At 50.1% G+C, this 19,235-nt stretch overlaps 1 protein-coding gene across 1 annotated transcript in view; it reads left to right on the forward strand.

Annotated features, from left to right (window-relative positions):
- Positions 1–19,235, forward strand: part of Nos1 (nitric oxide synthase 1) — a 179,697-nt gene that overhangs the window by 75,033 nt on the left and 85,429 nt on the right. The window contains 1 exon segment of the mRNA XM_052755171.1: positions 13,775–14,875. Within this exon segment, the coding sequence (XP_052611131.1) occupies positions 14,166–14,875 (710 nt within the window). The 5' untranslated portion in view covers positions 13,775–14,165.

Raw genomic sequence — 19,235 nt, forward strand, 5'->3', positions numbered from 1 at the left:
AAATTGAATCTTCCCTCCAAAGCCATGGCAGGAAGCAGAGGTGTGAAGGAGGCTGTGTGGTGGCCAGTGGTGGCCAATGGTGGACCGAGAGCTCAGGTGATACCACCACCCAGCCCTGCTGTGTTTGACAGCCGCCTTCATCTAAGACTGTGAGCTGTTGCTTTCCAGCCTCTCTCTCTACCTATGTGTTTCTTGACTACCCTCAGTAAGCCCGAATAGTTACAATTACTTCACCTCCCCTCCTGGTGAACCATCCTCACCTCCTCCTAAGAAGGAGAGCAGGGCGTCTGAAGAAGTCTCAGCTTGATATGAGCACAAGAAAGCCTGATGTTCCCATAAATCTTACGAGAAACCTCCACTTTCTAAATGGAAGGGGGACTCAATGTTGTGGACCACACATAGCTCCCCTGCGTACCCGTGGGACGTTATAAATAGACTCTGGCCAAGTCTATTTTTTTTTTTAAAGCTTCATATCCTAGATCAGAAATGCTTTTGTTCGGGAACGGGGTGTAGATTGAGCTGAAATTGGAGTTTCATTTGAAACTGTCATCTTTGTAGGTCACAGAATTGTCGGAGTTTGTTTGATTCAACCTCATATTATCACAGTTGCTACCTGGAAGACTTCTGCTTGAGGCTTTGAAAGACCTGACGACTGCCCGAAGGTGCACCGGGCATTCGGAAGCAAGACACTAGGGCCCAAGTGTCTCACATGCTTCCTTGGTCCTGTGCGCATGAATCTGAGGCATGTGAAGTGGGGGCATCCGGGTGGGGCTTGAGGGTTTGTATCTCTGATGGTGTTGCTGGCCTGTGGACTAGGCTGTGGGAAGCAGGACACCGGGTGACATCCATCCCTGGTGATTTCACAGAGACCCCTCTTTTTCAACTCCCCTTTTTCTGGATCTGTGATTGGTTTCCTGGGCCTGTGAAGTCCAGCTGACTCTTCCCTTTGGCAGGCCACCTCCCTCCCCTCTCCCCCCCTCCCCATAGCTCCTGGAAGGAAAGGAAGGGATTCCGTTCTCTTCTCTCCTTTGGGGTAAATCCCTGCTGGAACTGCCAGGCACTGGACATCCTGGGCTCTCCCATTCCTTCACAGTCCTCACTGGTTTGATTCTGTAGACTTTAAGGCTGATTGTAGACTTTAAGGCTCATTTCCTGGGTTGTTGGGCACCTAAGATGTGCTGAGCCCCAGGCATCTCAACAAGGATGCAATAAACCCAAGAAACATGACCTCTGTCTGCAAGTAGCATCCAACCTCACAGCTCATTTGGTTCACCAGGCATTTTGGTTCTGTTTGGGGGACAAAGTAGTTGCTCAATAAAAGCAGTGGATGAGGGAATTGTAGCAGGGTTTTCCAAGACCATGATCTTCATTTTAATTTTATTCTTTTAGTTTAAAAATACAGTGCCGGGTGGTGGTGGCACACGCCTTTAATCCCAGCACTCGGGGCGACAGAGCCAGGCGGATCTCTGTGAGTTTGAGGCTAGCCTGGGCTACCAAGTGAGTTCCAGGAAAAGCACAAAGCTACACAGAGAAACCCTGTCTCAAAAAACCAAAAAAAAAAAAAAAAAGCTATGCTGTGCTTTATAGTTCCCTCACAATATTGAAATACAGCCTTCTATCATAATCATGAAATTGACCTTTGAAACATTTACTTTCTGAAGTGGCTAGAGTCCGTTCACCTGGCCAGCACCTGTGAGTCCTCCTAACACCCTGTTCTCCCTCCTAAGATGTGAGTAGTACTTGAGGGCCATTCACTAGGAACGAGAGGAAATCAATTTGTAACCATTTGGACTCTTTTAGAATAGTCCAGAAGCATCTAGATAGAAAGAGGCCAAAATCTGCAGCCCGCTTTCTGTCATTCAAGGGGAGAAAGGAAAATGAATGAGAGCCTGGGTGAGTCTGGGGGTCCTGAGTTTGATCCTAGCTCCCACAGTCTGAGAAACACTCTGAAGCCTATCTCTAGCTGTGAGCTTGAACTCACCAGTCAGCTTGATCCACACACTTCTCCGCTTAGTCCCTGTTGCTACCTGGAGAATTTGGAAAACTGTAAGGCCATAGACTCTTTCCCCAGTGAACTCATAAGCACTTGACTCCGATGTTCTGAGATTCCTGAGCCCTAAGGACATTCTCAGACTCCGAGGCAGGACTGAAGGGAACAGCCCAGAGTCCCCCTCACCTTCCAGGCACTGGGACTGCAGGTCGCCTCTGCGGTCAGGCTGCTGAAGTCGCACGCACGCAGTACTAGTTGGAAAATGACTAAAGAGCAAAGACGTCAAGTTTAGACAAACTCGGTGTGTGCCCCACCTCCCACCGCTGACTCCAGCGATGTCAGCTGCCTGTTAGTGTCTCCGAGGCTCATTTCCCTCTATAAAGAGGAGATAAATAATATCCTGTCTGTCGGGATTTCTTTTTTAAGTTCGGTTAGATCGCTCACTAAAGATCCTGCTAGAGGTAGAGATGTCGCTCAGTTGGTAGAGTTCTTGCCTAGCAAGAGGTCTTGGCTTTGATCCCCAGCACACAAACCAGGCATGGTTGCTTACGTCTACGATCCCAGCACTTGGAAGACAGAGGCAAGAGAGCCTGAGGTGCAAGGTCATCCTCAGCCACACAGCGAAGTCAAGGCCAGTTTGGGATAGGTGGGACCCCATCTTACTAATTCATTAAAATTAAGATTCTCTCTACAAAAAAAAATGTTCAGAATATTAAAGTCATAACCTTTGGAATTGGCACAATTCATCCATAATACTACTAATTTCATATGTTTAAAAACCTAAATAATATTGAGTAGAAGATGTTTCTGGAACTTGAACATGTATTCAGAAATAAGTATTACATGCTTCTAAACTAATATCTTCTAAGAAGAGAGTGAACTGTATCATTAAATTCTTCAATTAGAGGTAGACTCTGTCTGAGAGCCACATGGCCAGCAGATGTACGTTGGGCCCATACCTGCCTTTGGGACTAGTTTCTCCTGCCCTGGGCCCTCGTCCCCACAGCCATGTTGTTATTGGAGAGCCTTAAGCTTTTACTCAGATTTGACCCTGTTTGATTTATTGGTATTATGGACATAGCTGTCTTATGACAGGCACATTTCCCCCTCCGTTGCCATGTTTTCCCCCTTTGCTGAAATTCTTCTGTGACGAGTTCAGGACCCTGTGAATGCAGCAACTGATCTACAGGCATCTTTGAAGTTAAGGGGCTTAATACCAAGAGTGCCTTCAGTAGAGGTTTTTACCTTGTATCCTTCCAAGAGCCCGTTTTCCCGCGTTCTGGGCCTAACTTCCCCACCCTCCCACCCCCATTGCATGGCAGGCGGGGGGGGGGGGGGGGGAAGTTTACTGAATCTTTAGTTAACACTCAGCTTCAATTTGGGGCATGACATCCTCGATGTCCCCTTAGAGACAAGGACCCAGCGGTGTCATTATAGCTGACATGATGGTTTAGAGTGTTCTCTACAGTATCCACCTGCTCGGATCTTTATGAAATCCTCGGGAACTACTTCTGACTACCTTTTCAGTTTCACAAGAAAATTGAGAGTCGGGTTGTTAGATGACAGACTCGGCATCCGTCCGCCAGGCAGGGACAATGCCAGAGAATGGACCCAATCAAGTATATTTTCTGTCATCCCCTTGGGCTCTCAGAAGAGTGGGGGGTCAAGGATCACAAAATGTTGGCTCCCGGGATCCCACAGACTGCCGTCAGACTTGGAAAGCACAATTTCACACATGACTTTGGCTCACTGTTAGGATTTTTCTCCCATCACACAAGTCTGCGGTCCTCTGGGAAATGATTTCCTACCCCACCTACACGGAAACTGAAGCCATGAAATCTCTGAAGACGCCACCCTCTCCCTCAGCCCTCTGTCCAATCAGTCCCCCACATCCCCAGAGCTCGCCTTCCTTCTCCACTCAGCATCCTGCTCCCTCATGGTCTCTACCCGGTGCTGACCGCACACTACCTGGAACAGCTCCTGCCTGGGCTCCTATGGCCCGCCTGGAATTTCCTCCCATCTTTACCACGTCAGAATCTGACCACAGTCCACATACAGTACCTCCAAGTTTCACCATCACTGTCAGATTGTCCAAAGGGTGTTTTTAATCACTGTCCAAAATAATAGGCTTCATTACGACTCTTCTTCTGATCCTTTCCGCCCTACAAATAGTTCCTTTTCTACTTTGACATCCTAAAAACGTCTGAATCTAGATTTCACATAAGAGAAAGTGTAAGACTCCCACATGCCTTCTTTTTTTAATTTTGTTTTGTTTTTTTGAGACAGGGCCTCCCTGGGTCATGTAGGATGATGACTTGGATTCACGGCACACTTCAGCCTCAATTTGTCTTTCTGAGTCTGCCTTATTTCATTTAACATGATGATTTCCAGTTCTATCCATTTCACTGGGAGAAAAAAAAATGACATAATTTCATTCTTTACAAATAAACAAAACTCCATTACACACACATAGCCCGCATTTTCTTTAATCCACTCATCTGCTGATGGCCATCTATGCTGGCTCTATTCCCTGGCTGTTGTAAATAATTCTGGGGCACTGAGTTTTGTGTGTCTTGACAACACACAAAAATGTGTTGTCTAAAGGTGACTCTAAAGGTGACAGGAGTGGTACACGAGTCCCACATAACCCCCCTGAGCACCCACCCACTTAATTGTCTCCTATAATTCATAGATGGAACCCATCAATATTCCTGCCTCCCAGATGAGGAATCTGAGGCTAGCAGAAAGTGAACCTATGTCCCAAGCTCTTTCTGGCTCCAGATTCATGCTTTGACCTCTACCCAGTGATGGGGCAGGCCCGGCCAGGGTGAGAGATGAGCAGAAGGCAACAGCCAAGCCTCTGCTCTGAACTCTGGAACTTTCTGTCATCGTGATGGATGTAGTAGCATGCAGGTACCTGAGCTAGCTCTGGTAATTGAGTTTGGGAAGCCAAGCCAAGATGAAAGATCTGTGACTCCCCTCGTCTCTTCCAGCATGGGGACAGAGCCCTGTAGCTCTCTCAGGGTGGTAGACAGTGACATCTCCAGACCTTCCTCACAGGGCTGACTCACTACTGAGTTTGGGAGGCTTGAATGTCTCTGCCTGTGTCTCTCAGGCTCAACATCCCAGCAGTCTCCATTCTGCTCTTTCTACATTCCAAGGAAGAGCTGGTGGCCTGGGAACACTCACTCACTCTCCTGGGACTCAGGATCAGTCCACGTATCCACAGTACAAAGTGCCCTGAACAGCATGTATCTACCAGATACCAAAGATGCTTAGTTTAAAGATGAATGCTCAACAGTCAGAATCGGCTACAAGGAAGTACAGGGGCCTTTTATTGGATATGTCCCCTAGTCCATGGAACATTAAAAAAAGTAGACCCTAATAACTCTCATCTCACTCCATCCACACAGACACCTGCACTGCCATCAGCTCTATTTTACAGACTCAGAGAGGTTGAGTAACATTCCCACCATTGCGAAGCCGAGTAGAGACAGCCTGGCTTCAAAGACCTTGTCCTGTTTGGGAAAAGTGATATTAAAAAGTAACCAAAGCAGTTATCAATAATCAAGTGTGAAAGAATATCCAAAAAGTAAGGTTCCCTTTTATACCCAAATCCCCCCCTTTCTGAGAAACAGCCACTGATGACAAGGGCCTGGGTATGTGTCTAGAAATATTTGGTTTCTCCAAGCTCAGGTGAAAATGTGGACAGGCAAATTGGATATATAAGTAAATATGTTAGTATGGTCCACATTAAATGGAGTAATATATCTTTTTTGATTCTTTTTATTTATTTTCAAGACAGGGTTTCTCTTTATAGCCCTGACTATCCTGAAACTCGCTCAACAGACCAGGTGGGCCTTGAAATCATAGAGATCCACCTGGCTCTGCCCGTGCTGGGAGGAAAGGTGTGTGCCACCACCACCCAGCAGAGTAATATATCTCAAAGGTCATTCCTCATTGCCTTTTTTTTTTTTTTTTTTTTTTTGGTTTTTTGAGACAGGGTTTCTCTGTGTAGCTTTGCGCCTTTCCTGGAACTCACTTGGTAGTCCAACTCATTGACTTTTTAAAAAGTATTTTAGTCTTCGAGAACTTTATACAATTGTATTTTGATCATCTTAACTCCTCCCAGATCCACCCCACCTCCCTACCCACCCCCAACTTCTTGTTCTCTCTCTCTCTCTCTCTCTCTCTCTCTCTCTCTCTCTCTCTCTCTCTCTCTCTCTCAGCCCATGCACTCTGACGTGTACTACCCACATACTCCTGGATGTCAGGCCGTGTCCTGGAGCATGGTCAACTTGTCAGGAGCCACACCCTTAAAGAAAACTGACTCTTCCTGGCCCAGAAGCCATTCAGTGTCAGTTGCGGCTCAGTTAGGGGTGGGTCTCATGAACCTCTTCCGATTCCATGCTGTACCTGGCTTGATGGCTGTTCAGACAGCCCCAATTCCATGTTGACTGGCTTGGTCTTGTACAGGCAGCCACCGCTGCTGTGAGTTTGTGGATGCAGCCATCCTGTCATACGCAGAAGACACTGTTTCGCTCCAGTGTCCCCGGCCTCTGGTTCTCACACTCCTTCCACACCTCTTCTGTGATGTTCCCTGAGCCTTGGCAGGGGTGGGGAGTGGCCTACATGTCCCCTTTGTGGCTGAGCACTCCACGGACCCTCACTCTCTGCTCCTTGACCAGTTTTGAGTTTCTGCACTTAGCACATCCACGGCACAAAGAAACATGTCTGATGAGGTCAGGGAGCTGCGCTGATATGTGGGTAGGGAGGCAGAGCTTTGGAGGACTGTTAGCTACTGTGTCTATTCAGCAGCAGGGTTGTCTGAGGGTTATCCTGATGGATTCTTACAGATTAGCCCCACCCCAGCTTAACGTCTGCCCAAAATGACACAGATACTACACTGCAAGTTTACTTTTCCTTGACGGATTGGTGAGTCCTTAGACCATTGTATGTATGTGTGCATGAAATGTGTATTCATGCACGTGTGTGTTCATATGTGCATGTCCACCTGTGTGTGTGTGTTTATTGATGTTCTCTATGGTTTATCTGAAGGAGAAAGTCCAAATTCTCAATAGCCACACCAAAGGCATGTGCATTTTAAGTTGAGGGCCAATATTGTCAAATATTAAGAGTCTGAACCACGCAACAGTGTAAGAGAGGGCCCATCCCTCCCTAGATCCCCCAGCCACGGGGATCAGGATTCTACAATCCTCCTCCATCCTGACTCTGAGCTCAAACTCTTCCTGCCCAGCTGTGGATTCAGTCTGAGAAAGTCAAAGTCATCCTCAGAAGGTTGCAGCCCCAAAGGGGAGTTCCACAGTTTGCTTGCGTGATTCACAACAGGACCCAGAGACTCATCTCTGGGATCCCCAAGGCACAGGATGTCAGCACATACCCTGCTGACTTGTGGGGGCGTGGCAGGTTTGGGGCTCTGGCTTGCTGGCGTGGGAGAGATGGCTTCAACTTGGATCTTAAAAGGCTGCAAATTAAAGACTACGGAAGTTGGTTGTTGGGGTATTGTTTAAAGGGGGCTCAGCTTGTTGTCTTTTGTTCGTATGGGGGGGGGGAGGCTGTGTCTTGTTGTGCTTTTTAAGACTTGGGAACTTGAAATGTGTTTTTAAATAAGATCAGAGAGAGGCTGCCACAAGGCTGTGGCTCCGAGGGCGACCTCGTGGCTGTGCAGACTGCAAACAGGCTAGGTTTTGTTTTCTTTCATACTGTTCGTTTAAAATATAAATACATCTGTGCTTAGAACCTAAGTGAGCTGACATTCCAGGTTGAGGAAAGGTGTTTGGTGACGAGGGTGTGCCCACCAACTTCTGACTTGCAGGGCCTTGGGAAGGTGCATGCATGGATACCTGTCCCTTCCAGAATGATCACTGTGCGTACATGTACAGAATTTACCGTGCATGCTTTTTCCTCTCCTGACAGGGAATAGGATGGCTCCGTTCGGATCTGTAGGTGCCCATCTTGTTCTCCAGAACACACTCCTTGCATATAGATGTTAGATTTCAGCTGATGCCCAGAGGGAAGCGCTCCGGGAACTAGAACATTAGTCCTAGACACGCCCATTTCTAAACTCTCCTGTGTATCGATAGGTTTTCTCTCCTCCATCATTCCCTCCCACACCTGTGCCTAGCTAAGTCTCCAGTAGATTCCTAGGGGACAAGAGGGAGGTAAGAGTCCAGGGACCTAACTAATGTTTATTTATGCATTGGGTGAGCATGCTTGCCACGGGCACATGTGGAGGTCAGAGGACAACTTGGAGGAGTCGACCTCTCCTCCCACTGTGTAGATTGTGGGGATTGAACTCAGATCATCAGGCTTGGTGATAAGAGCTTTTACTTGCTGGGCCAGCCCACTGGCCTCATAGTCACAGTTGGACCCACAGTATCTGATGACAGTGTGGTAAGAGCCGTGACAAACTGTTCAGCTTTGTGGTAATCACACCGAAAAAAAAAGCTTAGTAAAAGAAAGAGAGAGGATCGCAGCTGAGTGGGACAGCACCTGCCTGGCCCGCATGTGGCATCCTCAGCATCACAAAAATATATGTAATAAATAAATAAATAGCTAAAAAAGGAAAACTGGTTTCCATAATTCTATTTAGCCTAATAGATCCATAATAGTATCATTTTTAGATGGAAGCATTATTTTAAATTTATATACAATATGGTAATGCTAGCCCTTGGGAAGCTGTCGTCAACGGGGTCATGAGTTCAAGGCCAGCCTGGGCTAACATAGTTAAAAAAAAAAAAAAAAAAGCCTAACTCAGAAAAAAAATTGATACTTTTGCGATCTCTTTCTCGTACAAGTCCTTGAAGCACAAGGTGTACTTGGATTTTTCCAGAATGTCTTAGCCACAGTGAAGGAAGCCCAGCCAACATACAGTAAGCGGCTGCCACCTCAGACCATGTGGCTCACCACCATCTGATATGATGGTTAATGCAAAAAAAACACAATTCTCACCTCAAAGGGAGTAAGAGAGTTTATTTTGGAGCCAAATTTGAGTGACCACCACGGCTTGGGGACAGAGATTCAGGTTTCCCTAAATTCCATGTTCTGTCATGAAAGTGGTTACATGAGATCTCATTAGCTGCAGAGTAGAAGACTCTGGAAGGGTTTACCGGAGTTCTTAGTGGGGGCGCGAGTGGTGGGTCACAGCAAAGTCTGGGAGATTCTGCTGTGTAACATCGGACGACAACATCTTTAGCTTTGGGATTGGTGGAGCTAGTGGTTGGCTAAGAATCCTTTCTGAAGTTTTGATAGTCACAAGGACATTGGGCCCAACACAGGGGTACACAAAGGGCAACTTCCAAAGGCACCAGAATGAGCCAGAGATGATCTGGCTCTGATCTGCAACATTCTAACTCTTCATAGTCTCAAAGTCCAGTCCTTCAGCCTGTAGTCACTTTAACACAGGCAAGAGTTTTCTCTCTTCCATCTCACCCAGACCCCCTTCTTTCTGGGAATTTCAGACACCCGTGTTTCCACTTGAGTTCACAACACTGAGCGTGCTCCCGTCAGTCTCCAGACTTCCCTGTTCCTTGTTTTTCAATGAATGAGCTATCCTAGGCTCTCAACGGCTCATCTTCATCCTGGTCTAGAAACGGAAAGTGTGCCGATAGGAAAACCACAACAAAGATAACAAGCAAGGACAAATGATACTCAGAGCCGTTTACATTCATCCTATGCATACATGAGAAGAGCCCCTGGGCATGACCTTGAGCAGCACAGGGCTGAAATGTGAGGCCACAGTGGAGGGCGTGCTTTGGGCAGAGATGGAGGTGCCATCGTGTCTGAAATTGGCATTCGGACTAGATCTAGCCCTGACTATTAAACTTCTCTGGAGTCTCCCCCTTCCCTCTCATCTTCTTAACAGCCTATTGATAACTTAGCCGAACAGGAAGTACTTCATAAAGCTTAACCTTCTAAAACAAGACAAAACTGGAAGAACAGCAAGGAGAGTTCAGATCTGCGACGCTCATCCACTGGCAAGGCAAGGATGAGAACGGCTCTTTATTCCTATGCCGGCTGTAAAAGGATCGAATCAAATCCCCGCAGAGGGTTTGGCACCCTTCCTGGCCAAGAACTTCCAATCATCCCCATTCCTCCCCTTGTGGAAATGAGACCCAGGGTGAGGTGCTGCCTGCCCAAGGTCACACAAGAAGGAGGCGACATCAGACACGCCCTGTTTTGGCTGCTTCCTTCCTCCTCCCTTGCATTCATTCATCCCCTTATTTCCTCATAGCAAGGTAAAGGAAATAAACCCACCCAGGATGAGTGAAGTTATCAGCAGGGGCTCATGTCCAAGTGTGGTTTCCATGGTACGTACTGTGTATGTGCGTGCATATGTGTGTGCATGTGTGTGTGTGTGTGAGAGAGGGGGGGGAGGGAGATTGAGAGAGATTTGTTTAGAATCCCAGCTCCCAAAAGTGGCAGCAACTTGGCAGGACGGTCAGCCTAGCTTCTCTCTCTCTCTCTCTCTCTCTCTCTCTCTCTCTCTCTCTCTCTCTCTCTCTCCCCTCTCTCCCTCTCTCCCTCTCCCCCTCTCCCCCTCTCCCCCTCTCCCCCTCCTTCTCCCTCCCTCCCTCCCTCCCTCCATCCCTGTAGATGACGCTCTCGAAGGGACCAGGTGAGAGCCCTTAGTGCCCTTTGCAGGGAAGGGTGCCCTTAGAGATGTCACAGAAGGACTGTGATTGAGGGGGAACAAAAGACAAAATACCAAACCGTACTGATTAAAATCCAGGGAGTCCAAATCACCGTGTTATATAATAATAACCAGAGGCGGGTTTTTCTGAGGGATGTTCCTCTCCGTGGCATGGCTGTCCCTGTGTTTTCTATGCCTGTTGAATTCCCCGGGTTAATCAGGCAGGTGGTTGCTACTAAGAAACCATTTTACAGATAAAGGAAATGAGGCTCAGAGCAAACAGGAAGCCCGCTCAGAAACACAGAGCCAGGCCTCAGAGACTCGGGGGACCTGGATGTTTGCAAAGTGTGACACATAAACGTCCCTACGAAGTTTCACGTGTCTACCTGCAAAGGAGGGACAGGTGAACGTGACTCTGCTCAGGCTAAGAACAAGACATGATGGCAGATGGAATGGGTCTTCTAGGTAGAAGAAAAAAAAAAGCCAGGTCACTGTGGGGTTAAGACTGTGACAGGTGCCGGGAGTAGCAGCTCAGGCCTGTAATCCCAGCTACTGAGGCAGGAGCATGGCAAGTTCAAGGCCTGCCTGGACTACTGAGAGAGTTCAAGTTCAGCCTGGGCAACTTCAGCAGACCCTGTCTCAAAATAAAAATTAAGAAGGGATATAGGCCGGGCGGTGGTGGCACACGCCTTTAATCCCAGCACTCGGGAGGCAGAGCCAGGCGGATCTCTGTGAGTTCGAGGCCAGCCTGGGCTACCAAGTGAGTCCCAGGAAAGGCGCAAAGCTGCACAGAGAAACCCTGTCTCGAAAAACCAAAAAAAAAAAAAAAAAAAAAAAAAAAAAAAAAAAGAAGGGATATAGTCTAGTATATACATGAAGCCCTGGATTCCACTCCCTGTACCACATGAAGAAAAGGAGAGAGGGAGGGAGGGAGGGAAGGAAGGATGGATCCTAGTTTACCAGGCACCTGCCAAGAGCCCCACCTGTTTCTAGAAGATTACAGAGACAGAGGGCAAGCTGAGCATGGCTGACAGTGGGAGACACTGTGACATGCTTTGTTTCTGGTTCGTTTCATTTTAATCAAGGCACACCAAAGGCCAGGTCCACACTCTGTCCTTTACTAAGGTCAGGTCTAAGCCAGGGTTTATAATGAGTGAGCTTGGGATCCTTGCCTCCCCTTCCAGACCCTTCTCCCATTAAAGAATGGAGCCCAGAGCCAAATGTGGACCCTGGAGAGAGCTCTAGAGCCCCAGCTGTCTCCACCTTTGGCTGGAGTTTGGTCCCCAGAAGATGGAGCACTTATGGAGAGCTAAGGAAGCGAGAGAGAGAACCCGTCTTTCTAGACAAGGAAGAGCATGGCGATCCTGGGTGCTTTGCCCTGCACACCAGAGCCTAGGCAGCAAGATGCTAAAACATACTCAGGCTACTGACACCAGGGCCACACACAGCAGAGAAATGCCACAGCGTGAGGGCGATGCATGAATACACAGAGAGAAACACACACACAGAGCCGCGCCAGATGGAGAAAGCAGCCCGGGCTGGGCCAGGGATTCGTTACTCCCCAACCCACACAGAGCGGCTGGTGGGGTTACGTAATGCAAGCTGCAAAAACACTAACCAGCCTCCTTCAAGGGGCCCTGGTGGGGGGAAAGGGGACCTCCTCTGAAAGGCAGGGGGGACCTCTGTAGTCAGCTCCTGTTCTCGGAGGCAGTGGGCACTTGTGTCTGCTGGCTCAGCCCTGGGGTGGCCCTGGGAAGGTACTAAAAGCAAGAGGAGGCAAGGTTTGGGTTTGTTAGTCACGCCGGCAGATGGGTGGCCCTCCTTGTGCTAAGGCATGGCGAGAATGCTATAAAGAAGAGTCTAGGGGTATGGGTAGAACCGGGGCTTGGAGGGGAGGAGAGAAATGGATGTAAGGATTGGCTTGTCCTCCCCCCCCCCGATCCCCACCCAACCCACCACTAACAGATTACCTGTCACAGCCCACAGCTTCCCATACACTCAGCTCTTTGCACTTGCCTGATCCGAGCTACTACCACGCTCTAGCTTGGCCCCTGCTGGCCTTTGACGCTGTAAGCATCACCCCAAGTCCCTACCCTGGGACAACTGATGCTTTGAAAACGGACAGCATTTTAGAGAATTTAAATATGGATCTGTGGACATATGCATCGGAAGTCATTATCGGGTAAGTTTCGAAGTTCAGGCTTGAAAAGGAAGCTGGTCTGTCCCCCGGCCGACCGCTCTATGTGACCTTGGACCAGGCACTGAGACTTCTTTCAAGTTGGGGCTCCAGGTCTAGGGATGGGTGTCTGTGGACATCAAAGGAGGAAAAAAATAACTGTTGAGAACAGATGCATTCAGAAAACTCCCATGTTAGTCTCCCGTCAGTGGATATTGATTGAGCGTATTATGTGCCATTACTAAGCCCAGAGGGTCACAGTCTGTCTTCTTCATATTCCCTCACTGGGGTTTTTCATGTGGTATGTGGGGGAACAAATGTACTCCAGACCTTTGTGTGGACCTAGCTCTTTGTGTTGGAAGTCTTCGTAGCATGGCAAAGTGTCTATTTTTGAAACGGAAACGAGATAATAAGGAGTGAACCGGCTGGGGGGAACGGGGTCAGTTGGAATCCTCTGTCCATGGTACCATTAATGCAGCCTCTGTATCTATCCAGTGGGTTTTGTTCTTGGTGATGGTGGAGGTGGAGGTTGGAGAGGAGGTTCCAGAGTGGGGAGCCCAAAGATTGGTGCTGGAGGAGCTTCTGAGCTGTGAATGGGAACTGTGTGCAAAACCCAGGGCACCGAGGACAGTGTGACAAGTCAGAACCGTGGCTCCCATGCTGGGAAAGATGAAAGGTTGAGAATTCTTACCCTTGGGTCTCTAGGGTTGCCTGGCCATCTTGGCTGAGGTGTCCCCAGGGAGGCTGTTTGGTCTCTGAGGGCTTTGATGGCAGGGATAAAGCCAGGTAGCCACTGCTAACTGGCAAAGGTGGGTGTCCACTCGAGGAAGGCCAGTGTCAGCACCCCAGGCGTCCGTGACTCAGTGTTTTCCATCCTAGTTCTGAGGTATGGGGTACCCTGCTCCACTCTCTCCTTCTGTCTCCTCATCCATTCTCTTCTTTTTCTACTCATCAGATCCAGGAACCCCTATATCACATCCGCATTTGACAAGCTGGTGACCAAGATGCCCAGAGACTAGTCCCCATGCTTGTGTGTCACTTTAGACCTGGTCATAAGACGCAGCAAGCCTCCAGTCCTCCTGACCTGTTGCTTGGGGACACAGCCCTTCACCGCTCCTGACGTCTGCCTGGTCGACATTGGCTTCCTTAGAGAACAAGGAAGGAGGTGGGGACACATGAAATCATGCCACCCAAGGCTGAATGGCAATGAGCCGGTGACGCCAAGTTGACGTCAAAGACAGAGGCGACTGAAATTCTGTAACCAGCTCTTTTTTTTTTCCGGAGCAGCTCAGGTCTCCTGCAAGAGTCCATCTTAGCCTGGAGGTCTTCCAAAGGACACAGGCACCATGGAAGAACACACATTTGGGGTTCAACAGATCCAACCCAATGTCATTTCTGTCCGTCTCTTCAAACGCAAAGTCGGGGGTCTGGGCTTCCTGGTGAAGGAACGGGTCAGCAGGCCACCCGTGATCATCTCAGATCTGATTCGAGGGGGTGCTGCGGAGCAGAGCGGCCTCATCCAAGCCGGAGACATCATTCTCGCCGTCAATGGCCGGCCCCTGGTGGACCTCAGCTATGACAGCGCCCTGGAGGTACTCAGAGGCATTGCCTCTGAGACCCACGTGGTCCTCATTCTGAGGGGCCCTGAGGGCTTCACTACACACCTGGAGACCACCTTCACAGGGGATGGAACCCCCAAGACCATCCGGGTGACCCAGCCCCTGGGTGCCCCCACCAAAGCCGTCGATCTGTCCCACCAACCGTCAGCCAGCAAAGACCAGCCATTAGCAGTAGGCAGGGTCGCAGGTCCAGGTAATGGGCCTCAGCATGCCCAAGGCAATGGACAGGAAGCTGGCTCAGTCTCCCAGGCTAATGGTCTGGCCATTGACCCTACAATGAAAAGCACCAAGGCCGGTCTCCAGGACAGTGGAGACCATGATGAACTGCTCAAAGAGATAGAGCCTGTGCTGAGCCTCCTCAATAGCGGAGGCAAAGCAGTCAGCAGAGGGGGACCAGCCAAAGCAGAGATGAAAGACACAGGAGTCCAGGTGGACAGGTAAGCTACACAAAGTGTGTGCTCGTGTGGAGGTGTGCATGCAGAGGCTCCACCTGGCAACCCAGGAGCCAGCCTGCCCACCCACATGGCTTGGCCACCCTTCATCTCTCCCTGGAGATCCTAGTCATGTGAGGTGAGCAGACATCCCTTTGAAGACGCGGCTCTTGCCGTGAAACGCGGAGTCATTAATAACCATGGTCCGGGGAATTGTGTCTTCACGTGTTTGTCCCGTGAGAGCTCCCGGAGTCCCATAAGGTGGGATGTGTCAAGGGTGGGATTGAGAGAGGTGGAAATGGCTTTGTTGATATTGACTAGGGATTGAGAGGCACGTGCACACAGCTCCCCGGGCAGGTAGCTCGTGCCATGATCCTGGGAAGGAGAGCAGGGGAGAGCTGGATTCTAAAACCCACTCTGCTCTCTCTTCTCCGTAGCCAGCTATGGACAAGGGAGGTTTTCGAGGAGAGGGAAAGGCCGCAGAACTAGTCCAACGCCCTAAACCACAGTCTTCCAGTCTTGGACCCTGGGTGTAGACCCTCCAGTACTGGAAATGACCCCTCTTGTTCACCAAACCGCTGCTTTGGGAGTCTCTGATGAAAGGGATCCGGCAGAACTGTGGGTGTTGCCAGCTCCATCTGAGGGAGGAAAGAACAGCTGGCCCTGGCAGTCAGAGTTGTGTGTCCCGCAGTTAGGGAATTCCCTATGCCTCTCCCGCCATCAAACCCAGTAGCCCTGCTCCATGCTACGAAGACAGGGATGGGGCCACTCAGAATTCAAACTCGGCACGCATCTGCGGCACTCACTGAAGCCGTGCGGTGCGCCCGGACTCCGGAGTTGTCTCTGTTGTGTGCATGACACGAGCTGGTCCTAGTCAACTAACCCTGTTCCTCGGCAGAAGACAAGTTCAGGGGGTTTTCCACGAGACTCTGTCCTAGCTGGTGTGGTGGAGTCCCTGGCCAGTGGCCGCTGCCCAGCGGATGGATCCATGTCTCATACATTTGACTTGGATTTGCAGCTGAGCCGGAGGCTGCGGATAGAAGGACCCCTTGGGTTCTATTTCAGGCAGTCTTGCACTCCCAAACTCCATATGATGTGGGTCCTCCTCTGGAAGAGCCACAATGAGTGCTGGGTACTCCCCGGAAGACCCACAGTGAGTGCTGGGTACTCCCCGGAAGACCCACAGTGAGTGCTGGGTACTCCCCCCACCCCCTGTCATGTGGCTGATTTGATCCTGTCCCTCAGGTGACACTTGAAGGGACACAAAGGTGCCACCTAGAATATAGAGTTCTTGGTATAATGCTAGTGGTATGTGTAAGTGATGAGCATGGCTGACTTCCAGAACATGGGGTGCTGGGGTAGTTACGGAGCAAAAAGAGGACTGTAAACAAAACTCCATACTCTGTTCCGTAGAAACCATCGCCTGTCTGTCTTTCTCCAAGGAGACACAGCCAGTGTGACATAGGACACTGCCCCTGGACCCATTTTTTCTGACTTGGGGGTGGCTCCGTACAGTCTCTCGCCCATTGTGGTCCTCCCTCTGACTGCCTAGATCTACCTTGCACATGCCGAGTGTCTTAGCCAAAAGTCGTAGATGAGCTGAGGTTTGAGAGAAAGCTGCCCAGGAAGGCTCAGAGCCCTGGAGAGCCAATCCGAGGAACAGGTTCTAGGGAACGGGTGACATTTCTTAACGACACCCGTTCCCCTAGCTTGGCGGCTTATGCTCATGTTGTACCCAAGACCACCTTACTAGCCGGAAGCTAGCGTAGGGTTGATAGAGCCCGGCCCCCTACTCGACATTTTCAGACACTCCATGTCCTGACTGTGATACACAGGACAGTGTCCATCTCCTAAAGAGAGAGCCAGCCATCGACAGTGGGACCTCAGCCAGCAGGCCAAAGGTGTGTGCCTGACCCCAGAACTGTTACACACACAGGAGCATCAGATACAGAAGGATATAGATGTGTCATCTTGGTATCCCAAGGGCCACAGTGGTGTCAGGGTTTGTGATACAATTTTCTGAAATGAGCAGTTTCCAATGAGACAGCAGGTTAGTCTGGCTTCGCTTGGTAACTCCCAGTTTCTATGGACTCACACATGGAAGATCAAAGCCCTCGGTATCATACGGCAGAGCCCAGGAATTTCTGCCTGCTTTCCATCTACATGGAAGGTCCTGTGCTTATTGAGGGCCTGGCTCCTTAGGGGGAGCTTATCCTTGGCATGGCATGTCCCTCGGTCCCCACATGGTACCACCTCTACAATGTCAGGAACACCCCTGAACGCAGAGAGCAACAGCCCAGAATGTCCCCCCACCCCACTGTCACACCGCCTCCTGGGGGCTGAAATCAAACGCCAGCGTCGGTGTCACATTGTCCTTGGGGTCAGTCTCACAGTGGCATCCCTGAGACCATCAGGGACCCTTGGTGCGCACAGCTATGGGGAATATCTTATACTCCCGTTGACCTCCCTGACCAGATGCCGTTTGGGGCTGAGGATTGTCACTGGCAACTTGGAGGGTGAATGAATGGTTACCACACTGAGCCACTTGGTTCTGTACCCAGATCCCACATCCAGGGTACACTCATCAGCCAGTGACTCCTAAGGCTACCCGGAGCATCAGCCACTTGCTAGTACAGGGCGCTCCCTGTCTTGGTTCTGCTGCCCTTCATTCCTGCTGTGAGTGGACTTAGCTTTCTGCTCCATCACTGGGGTTAGTGGGGACCAAAGGTGATGTGCTACTCTAGAATGGCAGCCAAATCCCCTCACCCCCAGGAGCCAAGTGGTCCCAGGAGACTGCAAACACAGACTTCCGGTACCTTCTGTATTTGAGAGCGGTCACTTTAAAAAGTGTCAGGGGATACCAAGGTGGCTCAGCTTGCTGCCCTGAGGCAGGGTTCTAAGGAGGCCAAGGTCCCTGGGCCAGCATCCATCTGGAACAGCCGGTCATCCCGGCCCTATGATCAGAAAACCTGCCCCCCCCTCCCCCGTTCACTTCTGCGAGGCCCTCGGTCAGTCCCTACACACCCCTTCAGAGGTCATGTAAATGTTGCCGGAGAAGTAGGGCACGCGGCTTCAGCCCGGTTTTTCTAAGTGAACAAACTGAGGATCAGAGAGCCGAAGCCACCTAGCCAGGGTCACACAGCCCTGCATGTAACCTACAAGCCTCTCGATAAGTGTCTGGAGTTAAAAGGACAAAAGAAACAGCTGCGGGGGGGTGGGGGGGGGGCAATACGCAGGGCACCCACTGTGTGGCAAGCCTGGGTTCGAGGATTGTGTCGTATGCCCATCTCTGCTGACCACTCCCACTCTCTCTGTCAATCCCGTTTCCTTCCTAAAATTGTCCCATTTCCATGATGAATTAAGCAGGGTTCAAAGAGGTTCTGTCGTTTATCCCGGGCCACACAGCTAGCAAGCCACCAAACCAGACTCAGGCCCCCGACTGTGCTCTTGACCTCTGTGGCCTCATAGATAGATGGACTTGTTGTCCACAGTGCATTTGGCTACCGGCCACTGGGTGTCTGAAGCTGTCAGAATATTTCATCTGAGTCTGGAAGGGAAACTGAAACCTTGAAGTTGCTCTGGCTTGGGGTAAATAATGTAGGGCAAGATGACCAAGGTTTGTCATCTTTCTAGATGGGAAGAAGGGCCTCCTGAGTTACGGAAGAGCCTCTCTGATGGGTTCTGCGGGTTTCCCAACCTTCCAGCCATCATCATGGAAGAGCCAGGATCCCAGATCCGTTCTTCCTGTAGCAGGGCAAGGTGACTGGCCTGTTTTTATGTAGTTCATTAGTGTTTGCTTACCAAGGTACCCAAGATGGGGCAGAGGAGATGCTCAGTGGGGAAAGTGATCAGCAGGTCCTGCTTAATTGGAGAGTTCCCAGTGACCTTCACACACACACACACACACACACACACACACACACACACACACACACACGTGCACACACATGTTCACACACACATGCACATGCATGAAGGTCCTTGCGCTTGCACACAGGTCCTCTTGCTTACACCTGCATGTGTGTGTGTGTGTGTGTGTGTGTGTGTGTGTGTGAGAGAGAGAGAGAGAGAGAGAGAGAGAGAGCATGTGTGACCTCAGAGTGACCCTGAGCTGGGCTGGCTCCAGGCTGCCTGGGTTGGTGCACGTTGCACACAGACCTCTGAATGGGACTGCAAAAGCTCTCCCACAAACTTCCCCGCCACAACCCAGAGCGACTTCCCTTCTTCCTCTCATCAGACACACATGTCTTCCCCAATCTGTCCTTCCCTGCCTTGCCCCCTTTCTGTCTTGTCACTTGGACACTCAGCCCTTCATCCTGAATGAGCTGTGGAAGAACTCACTCACGTGTCTTACCTCCTCAAAACT

Source organism: Peromyscus californicus, unplaced genomic scaffold, assembly GCF_007827085.1.
Source record: "Peromyscus californicus insignis strain IS unplaced genomic scaffold, ASM782708v3 Scaffold_2__1_contigs__length_46816999, whole genome shotgun sequence".
In the NCBI taxonomy this organism is placed as follows: domain Eukaryota; kingdom Metazoa; phylum Chordata; class Mammalia; order Rodentia; family Cricetidae; genus Peromyscus; species Peromyscus californicus.